This window comes from Python bivittatus, unplaced genomic scaffold, assembly GCF_059951505.1.
Source record: "Python bivittatus isolate LINGU-HERP-01145 unplaced genomic scaffold, Pbiv_v1 ctg000080_np1212, whole genome shotgun sequence".
Lineage (NCBI taxonomy): Eukaryota > Metazoa > Chordata > Lepidosauria > Squamata > Pythonidae > Python > Python bivittatus.
Genome location: NW_028277035.1, coordinates 4,488,174 through 4,502,594, shown reverse-complemented (window position 1 = coordinate 4,502,594; position 14,421 = coordinate 4,488,174). Strand labels below are relative to the sequence as shown.

The window sequence follows — 14,421 nt, the reverse complement described above, 5'->3', positions numbered from 1 at the left end:
CCACAGCTCAAACGACTCGATTTTCCTCCTGTCTAGTTTTCTCATGATTCAACTTTAGCAACTGTAGGCAGCAATGGCAAACATGATGGTGTGGACTAATCTGCACTTAGTTGCCAGGCTGATGTCCGTGCTTTCCCATATTCGATTCATGTCATCATTGCTGTGCGACCTAGTGTGATTTGATGCTTTATTTCTGGACTGCATTCATTGCTTTGATCAATCTGCAATCCTAGGAAAGTGAATTCTTTCACACATTCAATCTCTTCACCTTCAACTGCTATTTTGACATTTCTATTCCTCACAGTGGTCATGAGCTTGGTCTTTCTGATGTTCAAGAAGAGGCCAAATTTCTCAGTTTCTTCTTTAATCCTTTTGATCAGATGTTTCAGGCCTTCTTTGGTTTCTGAGAGGAGAGTTGTGTCATCAGCATATCAAAGACTGTTGATGTTCCTTCCTCCAATCTTTACTCCAATTGTTGATTCTTCAAGTTTCAGCTTTGTCATGATCACTTCAGCATACAGGTTGAATAAGAAAGGTGAAAGAATGCAATCTTGCCATACCCCTTTCTCTATCTTGTATCCATATGGTGTTTGCACAGTGGCTTCCTGATTTGTGTACAGCAACTGCACCAACTTGACCAGATGTGTTGGCACACACCCCCTGGGTCTTCTAGGGTTCTCCACAGCTTGTCATGATCGACACAATTGAAGGCTTTCTTGTAGTCAATAAAGCAGATGTAGATGTTCTTTTGATATTCCAGAGATTTTTCCATGATCCAGCGTAGATTTGCAATATGGTTATGAGTGCCACAACCATTTCTGAAGCCAGCTTGAACATCTGGTAATTCCCTTTCAATGGTCGGTGCCAGACATTGTTGTATGATCTGTAGAATCTTGCTAGTGTGAGGAATGAGGGCAATTGTGTGGCAATTGGAGCAAACTTTGGGGTCACCCTTTTTCGTCACTGGAATGAACACTGATTGTTTCCAATCCTGTGGCCATGTGTTCATTTCCCAAGCTTTCTGGCACAAGGCTGTAATGGTTGTGGGTGGTACAGGCCTCAGCAATTCTGCAGGGATGGTATCAACACCTGGGGCCTTCTTGTTGGGCAGTTGGCTCATTGCCCACACAACTTCTCCCTGAAGGAAGGCTGGTTCTATTTCTGTTTCCTTTTCCTCAACATCCTGAGGCCTCTTTGCTGCTGGCATACAGCTCTTCTGTATACAATTCTGTACACACACATACGATACAGTATATATACAATTTTATATATTAATTGTAACTATATATTTATATTTTAATTGTAATTGTAACTATACATTTTAAAACAGATTGATAAAGAGTCCACTGCAGCCCTCACTGGCAATACAAAATAAGGCTTATGTTTTGTTAGGGGAATAAAATGGAGGATGTTTAAATCATTTGCTAGATTCTGAGACTGGAAGGGAGTTGTGTAAAGCAGTCTTGCACAAATCTTGTTTACAAAAAAGTGGGATGTATATGTAGTTTATATGAGTCACACAATCATACCTACATATCAAGAGAAGGAAACCATTTAAGAGCAGATATGTATTTATAGTATGTTAATTTATTTGTTTCATATTAGATGTACATGGAGATGAGCAGAAAAGTAGCAATATGTGTTGCATATTCAGTTGGAGTTGTAAATATTGTGGGAATAGAGAAAGAACTTTCTCTAAAGGAGTCCACAGTTTCTGCTTGGGGATTTTTTGCAGTTTGCTGTCTAGAGATCTCAGTAAGGAGCAATTGCACACTGATTCATAACTGATTTCATCAATTGTGGAGGGGCCAGATTTGCAGGGAGAAAATGCCTGTGCCAGAGAGAGTGTGGGGAAGAAAAAAAACCTTTCTCTTTTGAAAATTCACTAGGCAGGCTTTGATTTTGTTCCTGGGAAGGGGTAATTGTTTTCTGCTGAAAATGGAACAGTAGTCACAGGAGGGAAGATAACTCTTTTCATAGATATGCAAAAGTAGAAATCAGCAGCAAGTAAGAGGAAGCAACGTGAAGAAAAGAGAACTTGCCATGTCCGTGTCATATATTTAAAAAGAATGTTTGTGTAAGTTAAATTGAGCTAATGCCATTTGTACCAAAGCAATCAGAACAAATTGATTTGTCTTGGGGAAAAACAAGATGGATTAAACAAATGTCACTTTAAAAAATTATCCAAAATCTCACTTTGTAATAATTCATATTAAACTCCATTTTGAAAATGGTTACTTAAGTTTATATAATCTACATATCAAAAGTATTAAATCAGTATTTATTCTGCTATAATATATTAGACACATATACAATTTAAAATGATTTGTGATTTACTGTACCTGTAACTGGAAATCCATGTTGGCACATAGGGAGAAGCAAGAAGAGGCAAGATTGACTTCCTGTGTACAAAAGACAACAAACTAAAATGCTCCAAGATGGTGAAATATAAGTTATATGACCATGAAAAGAGCGCTGTTGGATCAGACCAGTCATTCAACAAATCTAACTTCCCCCAGCCTGATGATCACCAAACAAGTTGAATTTATAGTTAGCCCATGGCAAATTCTTCTTCATTTTTGAAAAGGCCAGCACCATAGCTATCACCACTCTTCTCCTGGAAAAGAATTCTCCAAATAAAATCCAGAACCAATGGTATTAATTTTTTAGATGATTTATGACTGAAGAGGTCAGCTTGAATGATTAAATATAGAACACAGAGCTTTTAAAAGTGTGATTAGCTCAGAATCTGATCTCAGTGTATAGTATTTAAGGTTGGAATTCATGATCTAAATAATTGCTATCTTCAGTCAACCTGTCTGACTTATCTTCTTAGAGTAAAATTAAAATAGTTTGATGTCTTAAATAATTTTTTAAAAAAAGCTTTGGTTGCCAGTCTGTATGCTGGAGATATGAGCTTTGCATTCTGGAGGCAGACTAATCATGGCTTCTCCCTCTCAGTTCTACCATCCATCCCATACTGCAGAACCTGCTTTTGAAGGAGCTGATCCCTAGTATAGTAGCTGGTTGGAGGATTCTGGGAAAATCTCTGGGTTGCAGCCTCAGAATCCAGTCCAAATAGTGCTTCTGTTGAAACTTGACATGAAACCAACACCAGGTATAACATTTTAACAGTCAGTTCAGGGTTTTCTTGGAATGCCAGTTTTTCTCCTCCTTGGCAAAATTCTCATTGAATGTCACCATGGCTTAAAACTGTAGCCTTTTTTCCTATGACATTCATAAATGTCCTGGGGCCATTATTAACATTAAATAGTGCAAAGAATAACAATTAAGATAAACAAAGGTTAAGGTCTGGACCAGCACAATCTATCTAATAGTTATAGTTTTCCCAGGCTAAATATAGAATTGAGGAACATAACCAACAAGAGTGACACTGTACGTCTGAGTTTGGTCTGAAAAATGAGACCCGCGTGTTCTGCACTGGTAGTTGGGCAGAATTAGCATGCCAGGTGTGGTGACTGAAGATGGGATCTCTAGAAAGAGGTTCTCAAATTGCAGGACTGCAATCCCTAAAATGACACATACATTTGTGGGATTTTCCCTGCCTCCACCCTTAGGAAAACAAATGATTTCATTGGTATTAGGGCTGGTCAGGACATAAATATACCCCTCTTACTCATTAATACCACAGGGTTTTCAAATTTGGGGTAGCAACTGCCCTCCAAGGTTTGGGCAGGTAAAATCAGGAGCAAAGCTCAGAGCAAATTTTGACACTGCTGCTCCTTTGCCTGGGGAGGCCTGATCAGGTTGGGAAATAATGTGTGAGCTCACCCTGTCAGTTGAATCTCAGTTTGAGAAGAAAAAGGAAACATTCCCCATTTCATGAAATCCTTGAGTTTATATACAATGTGCCCCAGAGCCATAAAAGGCATTTCAAAGAGTGGTGAGTGGTGAATGACTTTTTCATCACAGGAAAGTTCCTCTTTTTAATTCTTTATGCAGTTGGGATGAAAAGCTTGTATATGTAACCCACCTTCCAAATGCTGGCTTCTTTCCCATAGACAACTGCCATGTTGCTGGCCTTGTTGGATTTAATAAACTGCTTCTCAGTCACATTGAGCTCTTCTGACACAAACCCCATGAAAGAGTTATCTGGTGTATGAGCTGTGGAGGAATAACAAAAATATGCCATTGCAGCAACGGAAACCTCCATCACTCTCCCCAGAATAATGCAAACAATCTATCCCCAATGAAATGCCATACCATTTCATCAGAAGAGTATACTCTTTGTAGTGGCTGCATTGAAGTTTGCACTCACCCTAGAGCAATGTTTCTCAACCTTGGCAACTTTAAGATGTGTGGACTTCAACTCCCAGAATTCCCCAGCCAGCATGGAGTTGAAATCCACACATCTTCAAGCTGCCAAGGTTGAAAAAGATTGCCCTAGACTTTCTACACTTTTTGTGAACTCTGTGTATCATACCCTGAAACATGAGACGATCCATCCTACGCCGCCAATTTTCTGGTTATTCACATGAGAGGCGCTTTGTTAGTTTAGAAGTCAAATACCCTTATCTTAAAAATGAGTCCACTGACATATTTCACACCTCTCTTACCCAATATTTTTCATTCTGTAATGACATATCCATTTTTTGTTGTTGTTGTCCGTTAAAAAAACTGCAATTGCTAGTTGAATGAGCTATCTGAAAAAGAATAGGCGATTTTAAAAATAAAACATCAGTCCTGAAAAATGTTACTTTTATAAACCAATTTATTTTGGCTTATAATTTGCACTTGGTATAACGTTTTAAAACTCTGAGTATAATCTTGGCTGAGCATGCCAATTCTCATTACTCATTACTGGAAAGTTTGCAAAACTTTCATGACTTGTGTCATGACTTAGGCAGACTTGATAATTTGCTCTGAAGTTGTATTTTTCCACAATCCAAATGTTTGTGTAACTGAATTGTTTTAGAACTGAATGGTGCTGCAGGATGAATTCAGCAAACTGCATGGTTTGCAGTTTGTAAGATTAACTCAGCGTCTGGTTCCATGAGTGAAGTTTGATCTAAAATGTCAACATAATGAAATAATGGTGATTTCTTAAAACCAAAAAATATCTGCCATTGATTCTGTTCTTAGATCAGTGATTCATCAGATTTCCATGAAAAATCCATGGTTATTGGAAGAAAACAAAGGGGAAGCAGAGCAAATTGTAACAGTACTCGCTTTGGAGAAAAGGAAGTATGATACAGTATATTTAATTCCCAGAGCATTTTGTAGACTGTGTGCTAAAAGACCACATGGGCCTCCAGATGTTATTGAACTCAGATTTCTATCTGCTCTAGCAAGCATGCTCAATAGTTAGGAATCATGGAAGCTGCAGTCCATTAACATCTGGAGAGCTATAAGTTGCTCATTCCAACTCTGAGTATATATATAAATTGCATGCTCATAACTTGGTTTCTGCAGTTAGGAGTATTTCTTTCTCCTCAATCCTGGTCATATATACAATTTGTGTTTGTGTAAGGTCTGTTCACACTGCTAATGGAATATGTGAAGATCAGGGCTGCTCCTTTTTCTCTTCCATATCATGTATGAAAAGAACCTCTATTTTAGAGTTTTGTTTATAATCTTTGAGCACTTATAATGCATTAGTGTCGGTAATATGTGTAAGTAATATATCTAAGTTGATTTGTAAAACCACTTATTTATGAAACCACTTTTCATTAGGAAATTCTATTTTTCGAACATACTCTTTGATTTATACAGATGCTAATGCTTCTCTCAACAAACTCCCTTCCCTGCCCAACATATACACACACACATTTTTATGCACTACATACATGCATGGCTTTACTGCATAAGTGCACAGACTGCATGGCTGGGCATACAAATTCTCACAACTGTTTTGCCAGGTTTGTAGAGCTTTGATGAATTGTGTCATGATTTGGGCAGAAAATGGAATCCTTACTGAAAGGATTTTCCAGAGGACCATTCTAGAGCCATTTGAAAAGAAAGCTTAGAAATAACTCTTCTGTCTTCTTCTTGATCAGAACAGTGCTAGTGGCTGAAGAACAGAATTGGGGAATCTCTGTACATTTCCCAGTGTTGCTGAGCTACCACTAACCAGCATTGGTCAGGTTTGCAGGCGCTCCCGGTATTCAGCAACAACTGGAAAGCAACAGGCCCCCACCTCTGCTTTATCAACTATAAATGCCTTCCTTACTCGTTCTAATTCTGAAAATCGGAAGAATCATTATACTAAATTTTTATACTATTATTTTGTCCTCACATTTTTACCACCACTGATTTTGAGTTTGGCTTTGCTTTGACTGCCCCCTACCATGAAAAAGAAAAAGCAGCACTGACCGGCATCTCACTAGGTCTGCTTGCATTCCCAGCATGTTGTCAGACTCAACAAAGAACTCGTTCTAATGCCCTTATGCGCGCCATCTTTCTTTTACGAGATGGCAGGAAAGATCCACTACTTCCTTTGCATGTATCTAAATAGGTGCTGGAGTCACTCGTACAAGAGTGGCCTTCCTGAATAGTGGTTAACAATGCCTGAACTTTTACTAAAAGCGACACCTTATTTGTCTAGGGATAGTTCTTAATTCTTTGATATAATCTTCCTATGAGCATTTCCCTGAGATAATATTACAAACAAGAAAAATGTTATGAGGTAATTACTGCTAAATGTCACCATCAGCCAATCTATATTGTTAGAGGAATTAGGATGGCTAGAGTTTTGGACAGATTGGGAAGACAGAAGTTGAAATTCACTCTTGTTCACTGGACAAGAGCATCCCAAGGGGTCAAAAAGGTCAAAATGGTGGCTGTGACCAAAGTTCCACTCTTGGTTTATGTGCATTGCATATGGACACCCCTTCACTGGGTGATCCTTGGTTCATCTTTTCTCTCAACCTGACCTGCTTCATAAACTTGTTAAGAGGATAAAAGTGGATACAGTGAAAACCTATGCTCTTTGTTAAAAGTATATCATAAAACATGCCAAATAAAATAGTAACATCGGATAAATCTGTTCTAAGTAGAGCTACATTGAAAATGGCATATTATCAGTGGAAAAGCCACAGACCTGTCTAGGCTGGGCACCCAGGAGCAGACCTCAAAGCTAATAAATATGACAAAGAAACTGATTTTGACTGTAAGAGACTGTCTATGAAGCTATGTATGAGCTCATCCTACTGCAAAAACATTTCATTTCTAGCCAGCACATTGCTGATGCTCACTTTGATTTCCAGGGACCTGGCAACAGTGAAGTCACCCATCCCTAACTAAAACTAGAGCTACAATCTTCAGGCCACACATAGCTGGCTTCCTTCCAGGAAACCTGCGGGCTTCTTACAATGGTTTCTGGTTGTTGTCATCCTCCCACAGCCCATCTCTCTTTCACCTTCGAGCCAGAACTGTGCATTTTTCCACTAGTCTTTTCTGATACTTTTATCATATCCTCAGGGAATTCTGAGACAGCATCTATGCAATAGTATATATCAAGGGAGGGGGACATAAGAAACCTGACATGATGCCAGTCTATAAAAGCCCATTTGTTTCATTGCTCATGTAATCCTTAGGTTATTTTGACCACAACATCACATCACACTTTTATTGCTGTCAATTGGTTTCTAGCTGGGTGACAAATGATTGGTTATTCTGGCAGCTCCCAAGGGGAGAAAGAGAAAGAGAGGGAGAGAGAGAGAAACTTGCATGGGATTCATGCAGTGTCAGTCACAACTCTTTCCCTGACTATGCTAAGGAGAAAGGTAGATGCTGGGGCAGCCTGAAAACATAATTAACAGAACAGTGGGAGTGGGGTAGTTAAAAGCTAAAGTGAAAGCTAATTAAAATGGCAGGCCCCATTAAGCCAGCTTATCCTTGGGGTATCATTGTCAAGGTTAAGGTCAGGTCGAATCAGCAAATTTGCCTATTCAGGGCCCTCGGGAAATCAGTGCAGAGGTGCACAAGTGGCAGAATTTCTTATATTCTTAACACAACAAGAGGTAACCCAGGGCAAAGGTATTTTTAGTTTCTCTATTCGTGATTCCTTGGGGACTTTTCCATTTCTCAGTGTCTTCAGCTTTATTCTCTAGTTTCCAGAACTGTATGTCAATCAGTCCACCTGATCCATATCACTGGGTCAAAAATGTGATCAGATCTGGACTGCACAAAAATCAGGACAACCACTAGAGGACAGCAAAAAATTAGAGTTATATGCAACTTTTTGTTGCCATCATGGGGTCATTTGTGCAACTCCGATCTGGTACCTCTGATTCAATCTGTAATCCAAGCAGTAGTGAAAAAAGCATCTGACCCATCACAGACTGATTACCTGGTCAGGTAATGAGATCAGTAGCTGATTGTTCAGAATATAATCACCAAGCTAGTGTCAGAGCAAAGAATGTTTTGAAGATACAGCTATGCTATAACAAGAAGGACAGGTTAAAAGAGCTCAGATAGTATATTTTTCTTTCCTTTATGTGTGTCCACTCCTGGAAAAGCAGAAATAAGGGGGAGGCTTGGAGAGCACAAGTCTGGTGTACGTTCTGGGGCAGAGAAAGACAGCTGTGACCCTCAACTCCAGGAAAAAAGACAATCAGAGGGAATTCTTTGAGAACCTTGAGCACACTCAGAGCAACAAATTGTTCGAATATGAGCGTTTTGCTTTCAACAGATACCCTTGTACATTGCCTACTCTTCTCTCAAGCTCCATCACCTTGCCAGAAAAGGACAGGATGTAATGGAGCAACTCTCTATCACCTATTTGAGATTTCTTGCTGGCTTGTCTCCAGAACTGATGGACCCTTGAAGTACTTCCGCTGAAGGTCTCACAGGCACATTCAGTAAGCTACAGGTGTGGGTGGAAGAGGAAGAACTACTGCCAAAGAACATAAAAACTGAACAGGCCTTATCTCCTTTCAGGTAAGTTGTTCACTGCTTGAGAGTAATCAATAATACATTGAATTGTGTTTAGATAGTGAACCATGTGGTCACATGCTTCATATAACTAGTCAATGGATAATATTCAGCATTCTGGACCAGGTGGAGTAGCCCAACATATTTCAAAGGGAGCTTCAGACCAGCACAGTAGAGGGGTTTTGCTTTTGTGCTCTACACATAAGCTTCCTGGAGATTTCTGTATAGCCACTGTGGAAACTAGGAAGGTTCTTATCCTGTTATCCTACATCTAAAAACAGCTGTTCATGGTAAACCATAATGAATACAAAGACCACTTACGAAACATTGTCATGAACTGTTTAGGATGGAGGTTCCAATAGCCCCAGTTTGTTCGATATCCATGCAGAGTGGCATATTCCTCATGATTGTATGCAGGTTCAGTCCCAAAAGTATCAATTACTCGAACACGGCATCTGGGTAAGAGAATAAGGGGGAAAAGCCATGTTGCCTACTGCTTAATTGGAAGTATCCTTTTAAGGAATCTGGAAGCCCTGGGATCTCCAATGGATAGTTACGGACTCCTTGCACCAGGAACCTCTTTACTTGTTTGCTTGTTTCTTAGATGCATATCCTTCCCTTTCTTCAGAAGTTCAAAGTGTGTACTCAGTACTCCTACTTTCCATTTGTCCCCACAATAGCAACCTATGAGATAGGCTGGGCAGAGAGAAAGTGACTGGTCCAAACTCACCCACTGAACTTCCATGGCTGAGGATGTACCAGAACCTGGGTCTCTCCAGTGCCATCCAACACCTTAGCCACTACACCATGCTGACTCAACATTAGACCTGTGTTCAGGAATAGTCTTACAGGTCAAGCACTGAGGAAATGCATTGGGTGAAGCAGAAGAATGCACCCCCAGCGCTTTGCACAACTTCTCCCTTCCACTTCATGTCATGCATGTGACCTAGCACCCAAGCTAGTTCTGGACTTGAGTTTAATGCTCTTTCAGAAGAGTGCTAGCCTGTAGCCCAAGTGACAGGTTATATGTATGAAGCACCTCTGTACTGGTGATTTGTCATTCAGGCCACTGGAAGGATGGCCAGATCCTGTCTCAGGCACCTGCTTACACTCATCTCCACCTCACCAACTGTTACAGACAGCAATTAGGCTCAGCCATCAGAGTAGTGAACTTTATGCCAGCATACTTTTCCATTGACTCAAGGAATGGAGGAATGCATGTGAAGTGGCTGGGGTACTGTAACGTGCGCTATCTAGGACTGTCCTTGAAAACAGCAATCGACGTGTTAATGGGAAGAAGCTGATATTGTCACATAACATCAAGACTATGAGACCTGCATTAGCTGCTGCTTTGTGTCTGGTGCAATTCAAGGAGCTGGTTATAATATCTAAAATCTTGCATGGCTTGGGGCCTGGTTATCTACCAGACCACTCACTCCAAGTAGAGTCCATCTGCCTGAGGCACATCTACTGAGAGGGCTTACTGAGAGTCCCCCCATCCATAAGGTGCAGTGAGAGGGAACTTGGAGGCAAGCATTTTCTGAGAGCTCCCCTTCTGTGGAATGCCCCCACCCACTCCTGGTGCTCAGAAAGCTGCTGAAAACTTGGCTTTTCCAACATGACTTAGAGACAGATCTCTGTGACGTGTAATCAGATGTCCTGATGCAATACAGCCCTAATGCTTTATGATTATGGGATTGTTAGAATTTGAACTATTACGTTAGATTTTGATGTTTTTGGTTTATGGTTATTGTATTATTAATAGATACTTTGTATTTTGCAGCTTGTGAGCCACATAGAATTGAAATAATGGAACTAGCCACAAACCAACAAATGTTAATGCAGCCAAAAGGAGAAGCTCTAAGAATGTCTTCTTCTTGAAAAAACATGTTCATGAATACTAAAAAAAAAAGTTTTTTAAAACAGCTGGCAAAATGGAGCATAAACAAATGAGAAAGACAATGGGAGCCACTCATAGAGCTTTTACTATTAAACTCTCCACTCCATTAATCTACAGTCCACCCCACATATATCCTGCACAGGAAAGATTGTCCAGTAAACAATATCAGTCTGTAAACAGCCTTTGCAACAATATATTTCTTCAGAGAAGAAACACAGTTGTTGGATCAAAAAAGGGGGTAAAGCAAAGGGCAGTGGAGAGAAACGGATGAAAGAAAACAAAGACTGACAATGAGATCTCATAGTATCATCGGATTGGAAGGGACCTTGGAGGTCTTCTAGTCCAACCCCCTGCCCAAGGCAGGAGTCCTCATACCATTTCAGGCAAATGGTTGTCCAATCTTTTCCTGAAAACCTTAAGCGATGGAGAACCCACAACTCCAGTAGGCAAGCGGTTCCACTGCTTAAAAGTTCTCACTGTCAGGAAATTCCTCCTAATTTTCATGTTGAATCTCCCATGATGAACTTCCAGCCATTGCTTCTTGTCCTACCCTCAGGTGCTATGGAAAATAAATCAACGCCCTCTTCCCTGTGGCAGCCTGCCCTGTCTCCCCCCAGTCTTCTCTTTGTTAAGCTAAACATACCTAGTTCCTTTAGCCATTTTTCATAGGATTTAGCCTCCAGACCCCCCATCATCTTTGTTGCTTTTCTCTGACCAGAACTGGATGCAGTATTCCAAATGTGGCCTCACCAGTGCGGTGTACAGTGGTACTATCACTTCCCTTGATCTTGATGCTATCCCTCTGTTGATGCAGTCCCGGACTGCATTGGCTTTTTTGGCAGCTGCAGCACACTGCTGACTCATACTTAAGCAGTGGTCCACCAGCACCCCTAGATCGCTCTCCTAGGCACTACTGTTGAGCCAGGTACTGCCTATCCTGTACATGTGCATCTTGTTTTCCTGCCTAAGTGCAGGACCTTACTTTTCTCTCCACTGAACTGCATCTTATTGGATAAGGCCAAGCAATACCTCCCCAAAATCTCAAGCAATGTTCCCCAAAACAAAGCACAAATAACTCTCCTGCCTCAAATCCATACTGGTGACAAATTTTGGATCCCATGGGAATCCATCAGCAAAATCAAAATGTTATAAAAAATTTATGTGCAATGGATGCTAGTTTGAACATAGGAATTTAATGTGGTTTCATTTATCTGTGTATTGTGTGTTTGTGTTTTTCTTGAACCTTCTCAGTCTATTTCATAAGTGCACAACCTATAGCCCCCTACACTAACATTGTAGCCCCCCAAATACCCTTAGAATGGATGGAATTATTATTTTTTTCTTTTAGGGAGTTGGAAGGTAAATTTAAAGATTACTGTGAGTGTCTTTGTCCCTTAAAATTCACCAACCTCTCCCCCTAAACAAAAAGTCAGCCAGAAACTTTGATTCTATCCATTCTAGTGATTTGATTTCATCAACCCAATTCCCTGGGTACTAGACAAACCAACTTTCTAAGTGAACAATCCAAACCCTCCCTCCCTCTGCCATGAAATCACTGTATGATTCTAATGTGTTTTAAAATAAAGTTATTTTTAAAAATCCGATTTCGTATCTAGTTGCCCAAAAATTCTGTTTTCTCTTTCTGTACATTGTGGTTTTGTTTTTGTTTTTGAGATGATAGCCAACTGAAAATGGGCCTATAATGTTAATGGAATGACGAGAGTCATTCTGGAAGCATGCAACCACCAGATGCATAGAGGAGGAAAAGGGATGGGGTCTTCTCATTGTTCTCATCCTTCTTCTGGGCTCCCCCTTGCACGGAATATCTATGGATGAGCCTTCCCACTGATAGGCTGCATGGGTGCTGGAGGGGAGGAGCTTGCTTATGTGTCCCTCCTCACTCCTCACACACTTTTGTACATTCTCAAGCCAACCCAAAAGAGGTTGGGAGAGGAAGAGAGCAAGATCTGAAAATACAGCAAATATAAATCAAGCATCCAAATCCCAACTCTGCTCTTTTAGTCAAGTAAAATTCACAGGGAAGATTGATTTATAATAAAAGCCATACTGCGTTCTGATATTGTTTTCCTGCACAGAATCATGGAGGATAGCAGGAGGGGCAGAAGAAAAAGGTACTATCAGTGTAAAATGAAATCACAAAATTATGCTAGCAAAGGATCTGGCAAAAGACAGTGAGTTGGGTCGTTTTGTTTTGTTTCCCCTGCCTTTAGTTCTGGGAGGAAGGGCAAAATAAAGATGTCATAGGCTGCTTTTTCCCTGTAACAGCCACTTTTTCTTTCTTGTGATGTTTACAGATTGCACTCGCAGAAGGCTGTCCATTAGTTCCCTTTCCTCTCTTCATACTGATCACCCAAGACCCTTGCCTCCTCCCTTGAAAGCCAGATGATGATGATGATGATGATGATGATGATGATGATGATGATTTCTTTTATGAGAACAACATATAATTTTGCTCTTTTGCCATTGTAAGCGCAACCTAGTATGAGACAATGGCAGCTGGGAAACAGTATGGAGGCTGTTGAGTGTGCAATTGACCAGCTGTCACAGTCATGGAGATAATCAAGATTGGGGGTAGAAGTGTAAATCTTAAGGATGTGCTGGAAATGTACTTCTGCCTGCCTTCCTCTCTGCTTGAAAGGAAAAAGAAAGGCTAAGTATTCGAGCGATTTTCCATTTCAATCCCATTCAGAATTTGGAATAACTGCATATTATAGCGATGTCCAGGTAGAGTGGGGAATAGTGCAATCCATTTTGTTGCTTTGAAAAGGTAAACAACAACAAAACCCATCTTTTAAGAGGAACCTATTGAAACAAAATCACTCTCTATTCTGAGAGGTGTCAAATACCGGCTAAAGTAAAGATATCAAAGGAATACCAACAAAGGGAAACTAGGCAGAAAAGCATAATTTAAAGATTCAGCATGTTGAATATCATCCAGCATTATTAGCAGGGAATGCTACAGGTAGCATGGGTATAAATAAGGCTGATAATCTAATCAACATCCAATTGATGCCTTCTCTAAAAGTATGTGAAAGTCTCAACTGCCCAAAGCCGTGCTTCTCAACCTTGGCAACTGTAAGATGTGTGGATATCAACTCCCAGAATTCCCCAGCCAGCATGGCTGGCTGGGGAATCCTGGGAGTTGAAGTCTACACATCTTAAAGTTGCCAAGGTTGAGAAACACTGGCCCAAAGCCATGATGGGCAGCAAAGGACAAAATGGGACTGTCTGTTGGTAACCAAACCTACTGAAGACTCAGGATCACCACAACTTAGTGTGCTAGTTGTGTACTGCATAAGGGCATCACATGAAGAAAGGCACCAGTTGCAAGTTTGTTTTTTTTTTAAAAAAACAAACACTTCAAAAGCCATACAGTACCGTTTTATAGAATGAGACCATCTGAGAAACCAAAGGAGGTACAGTATTTTGAATATTTTAAAATTTGTGTTTTCGCAGGGGGTGCTCACTAGAATACTGCACAAGGGTGCCTTCTATGTCAGCAGTGGCCCTGGAAAGACTGCGGTTTGGAGTGTAAGAGGAGTAAATGGTAATGCGTCTAAATGAACAAGTGAAAGGAGAAAGGAAAATACAGTGGTACCTTGGGT

The 14,421-nt window shown here is 40.4% G+C and overlaps 1 protein-coding gene across 1 annotated transcript in view; it reads right to left on the bottom strand.

Moving 5' to 3' along the window:
- The window catches only part of MGAT5B (alpha-1,6-mannosylglycoprotein 6-beta-N-acetylglucosaminyltransferase B), a 222,826-nt gene that overhangs the window by 42,295 nt on the left and 166,110 nt on the right, over positions 1 to 14,421 (bottom strand). The window contains exons 10-12 of the mRNA XM_088134743.1: positions 9,217 to 9,350; positions 3,995 to 4,125; positions 2,343 to 2,402 (exon numbers count right to left, since the gene is read on the bottom strand). Coding sequence (XP_087990869.1) covers positions 2,343 to 2,402; positions 3,995 to 4,125; positions 9,217 to 9,350 — 325 coding nt within the window. The remainder of the gene's footprint in view (positions 1 to 2,342; positions 2,403 to 3,994; positions 4,126 to 9,216; positions 9,351 to 14,421) is intronic.